Source organism: Austrofundulus limnaeus, unplaced genomic scaffold (genome assembly GCF_001266775.1).
Source record: "Austrofundulus limnaeus strain Quisiro unplaced genomic scaffold, Austrofundulus_limnaeus-1.0 Scaffold777, whole genome shotgun sequence".
Taxonomy (NCBI): Eukaryota; Metazoa; Chordata; class Actinopteri; order Cyprinodontiformes; family Rivulidae; genus Austrofundulus; species Austrofundulus limnaeus.
Genome location: NW_013953179.1, coordinates 60,212 through 64,421, shown reverse-complemented (window position 1 = coordinate 64,421; position 4,210 = coordinate 60,212). Strand labels below are relative to the sequence as shown.

At 38.6% G+C, this 4,210-nt stretch overlaps 1 protein-coding gene across 1 annotated transcript in view; it reads right to left on the bottom strand.

The window, feature by feature from the left end:
- Positions 1 to 1,385: 1,385 nt before the first annotated feature.
- The window catches only part of LOC106532482 (liprin-alpha-1), a gene marked incomplete at its 3' end in the record, with an annotated part of 13,097 nt that continues 10,272 nt past the window's right edge, over positions 1,386 to 4,210 (bottom strand). The window contains 1 exon segment of the mRNA XM_014028538.1: positions 1,386 to 1,655. Coding sequence (XP_013883992.1) covers positions 1,386 to 1,655 — 270 coding nt within the window.

Here is a 4,210-nt window from a genome sequence, read left to right as displayed (position 1 = left end):
GTTCATCTCCTCTCAGTCAGCTCTGAAATATATAAGTTAGTAATGCAAACATGTTCAGGAAGAACTGCAACAATATTTAGCAGATGATCAGACCTGTGCTGTGTTCTCTCATGCATAATTTAAAGGTGGAAACTTGAACTCTTTGTTATGAATATAAAACCCTGCAGGGTAAAACACCAGAGAGTCATAGAACAAAAACCTGTACACACATGGACAAAGACAGGGTCTCTACTTCACTGACAGGACCACTACCACYAACTAATTACTGGAAGGACTTGGAAGCAACCTAAAGATATGCAAAGTCAAGCTAAAAGAAGCCTGAACGCTCTACTGTTTCCTGATAATATATAATGTATACTGTTACACTCAGGGGTTGCACAGGTGTGCAGCGGTTAGTCAGGAGCTTGTGTATTTGGGTTCCATCCTACATTATAAAAACATGTATGTTATGTTAAAGTTGGAAGTACCTCCTTGTTTTAAAACCWCAGTAATCTGTTACTCTGTTTTGTTCAGACACAGAAGTTGTCCCGTTTGCTTCTGCACAAAATAAACACTTTTTTATAAAATTTATAATTTTTATAAAGCATAAAAGGCAGACAGAATCTCAGAAACTAATAATAGAAAGTCAAGGCTGTGCAGAAAAATACATTTATGAAAAAGCAGTTTGCATGAACAACCTTTTAGTTTTGTCAGCAAAGGCAAAAACTGTGCGACAAAATAACTATCAAATCAGAGGAGCAAGCTAATGTTAGCTTAGCACTTTAGCTAACTCTTCCACAAGACAACAGGTAGCAGGAACAGGATTTCTGCAGAGATCAGCCAATCCAATGTAGTGATGTCTAACTACAGACAGACACTCACTACGTCAACATTACAGGTTATTTTTCACAAGTTGTGCTTTAGTTTCTAAACATTTCCTCAAACATAATTAACTGAAGCATCGTGGAAAAGAACTGTGTACACGTGGAGTACTTTCTCTTTTTTTAAATAACTGTAAGCATGCACTGACCTGTGGAAATAAAAACGTGACCACACACTGACCTGTGGAAATAAAAACGTGACCACACACTGACCTGTGGAAATAAAAACGTGACCACACACTGTGACCACGCACTGACCTGTGGAAATAAAAACGTGACCACACACTGACCTGTGGAAATAATGTGACCACACACTGACGTGGAAATAAAAACGTGACCACACACTGACCTGTGGAAATAATGTGACCACACACTGACGTGGAAATAAAAACGTGACCACAAACTGTGACCACGCACTGACCTATGGAAATAAAAACGTGACCACACACTGACCTGTGGAAATAATGTGACCACACACTGACGTGGAAATAAAAACGTGACCACACACAGTGACCACGCACTGACCTGTGGTAAAGCAGTGTTGAGTTGGCGCTGCAGGGAATCCCTCTCGTGGCTCACTTCGTGCAGTTTGCCCTGGGTCAGGCCCAGATTCTCCTGAGTCTCTCTCAGAGTGTCCAGAAGGCGATCCCTCTCCTCCAACATGGACACCATCAACGACTCAAAGTGACCCTCAGAGTCAGACTGCAGAGGGGAGCCCGAGCCTCGCCGCCCGCTGCCGTTTCCCCCGCCGGGCCCTTCGGCCTCGCTGATGGTGGGCATTACCTCGCACATCATCTGTGAAAGAGCAGGTCATAGAAAAGATTAGGAACAAGTTCAGTTCAGTTAGGAAGATGCAAACTGGACTTTGTGATAATATTAACAGTTTTACAAGCATTCAGGTGTCGTTTAAACACAACCCTGACAGACAGGTGTCAGAGAGATTTGATTTGTAGATGAAAAATACCTGAATGACCCMGCCTCCCTCATCTCATCACTGTGTTGTTTTGTTTGTTTCAAGATTACAATAAAAACTCTGCTGTAAAAACAAGTTCATCCTGAGCCACCATAGATTAATCTATGGTGGYTCTGACCACCATAGATTAATATATGGTGGTCAGAGCCACCATAGATTAATCTTCGTCCACCCCACCGGCCACCACTATCATTTGAGGAAACTATCAGTTAAGGCAATGTAAAAGTGAGAAAGCATTGTTTCTTTAAATGTTAGGGTGGCTGGTTTACATGGTGGTGGTCTTCTTGGATTTTGACTTGGTAACCCAGTTTTTGAAGGCAACTTTTCTTATGTCTACAGTAGATGTACAAAAAAGTAAGTCAGTACCTCATCGATTTAACAAATTATTCAGCTGACAAAACAGAGAGAGATTTCCAATTCCCCTCAAAGGTCTCTGATGATGGGGGATCTCAAATTAATTGTAGATAAAAGTACCATATTTCCCATGTAAAAACTCCAAAATTCTTCACTGAGTTGATATTTGATAGATCAGCCTTCCCTAACCACAGAGAACACATTTACCAGGATGATATGCTGCACAGGCCTGAAGTTTAACCTTTCAAAAACAAAAACTCAAAAATACTTTATTGATCCCAAAGGGAAATTACAGTTTAATCTTATTAAAATCAGGATTTTATTTAAACTTAACAAATTAAACCTTGGTCATGAGCTGATTTTCTGACAGTTTCAGACTTTTTTTTGTTTTCTTACAACAAAACCATAAAGTCATGCCTGTGCTGCATTCATTCAATTCTTTCTTTTATGTTTCTTTTTACATAGAAGCAAATATTAGTACGGTAAATAATGACCTACTACACAATTTAAAAGTAAAAATATGTACCAACTGTGTGAAACTGGCCCATATTTGTTTATTTTCTAAGAAATCAGAAAACTAAAAGTACAGATCAAAGATGATTTAATAAAGAGACACASCGTGCTGATTAAAATATCTTAGTGACAAAACAAAAGGAAAAATCAAGTCTAATCATTTCTAGTTAGTAAGTTTACTAACCTCCCAACAGAACAGCCAACATTAGATACTGAGTTAAGACACAAAGCATTGTTGGGAGATAATAAAAAAAGAAAACCTGGATTAATCAGAAGGATGGTTTGTAATTCATAACAATAATAAATAAAGTGGAGGAGAAGTCTGTAAGTGTGCACCAGCCTCAGCACCAAAGGACTCCTGTAGACAGTCTGGTACACACAAAGCCCAGGAGTCATGTGAACTGGATTTAACATACCTACACAGAACAACACCTCACAAACTGGAACAAGTTGTGTAAGAACTCCGTGTCGGGTCCAAACACTCCTGAAGCCCACTCTTTGACACGCCAAAAGCCATTTTGTTAAATAAATAAAAGTTCAGGTCAGTGAATGCAAACACAAAATGTTTGTTTTCATTACACAACGACAATTAACCAGCTGAAACTCAATCTGTCATTAATTAACTGCAATCAAAAACAATGTATTACACGTGACGAGCTTCTGCTGGACTGAGTCAAACTTAACCCAATTTACTGGAAGCAAAAATACACGATCTACGCTTCATATTGAGGTCAAGCCACTCAGGATGAGCAGTGAGGGGGAGGGTCGGTCAGCATCAATGGGAGGTAGTGACAGATGGTGAGTAACTCAGGAAACGCACATCATACATCAAAAACTAAGAGCTGGATGCAAGACGCTGAAGCATGCTTATCTTTAAAATCTCTAACAATTACAGAACAAGAGCAGTTTTCTCCTGTGCTTGGTCTGGAGCAGAGCTAAGGGTAAATCAGACCTGGTCCTGGTCTAATCCTGGTCACACAGGGACATGTTAGTGCTGGCAAAGACAGCAGGACTTCATCTGTCAACTTCTACAAACCAGAAGACTCAGCTGTGTGCAGTTACAGTCCTAAGCATCATCATCATCATCATCATTCTCCTAAACCAGAGCTTCTTAACCTTTTCACCTCAGGGCCCAGTTTATTGAACATAAAGTGACACGAGGTCCAGTCAGACATTACTAATGGATCAAAATGATAATTATTATAAATCTTGGTTTAATTTTTATTGTATTTACATCATGACTAAACTATCATAACTAACATAACTAAATTAATACACTTACAGTTTAAAAGTAAAACTCCTGTCAACTAATCAGAAGACATGATTATAACAAACATTTTTATATTGTAACCTGCCTATAACTATTATTTGAACAAATACAAAGGTCAGTCAACAGACCACTCAGGCTTATCAACACAAATATATATATTCAACATAAACAATAACAAAAATAGACAATTCAAAAAATATAATTGTGGGCATAAGATAAATAAATTAAAAATGTTTAATG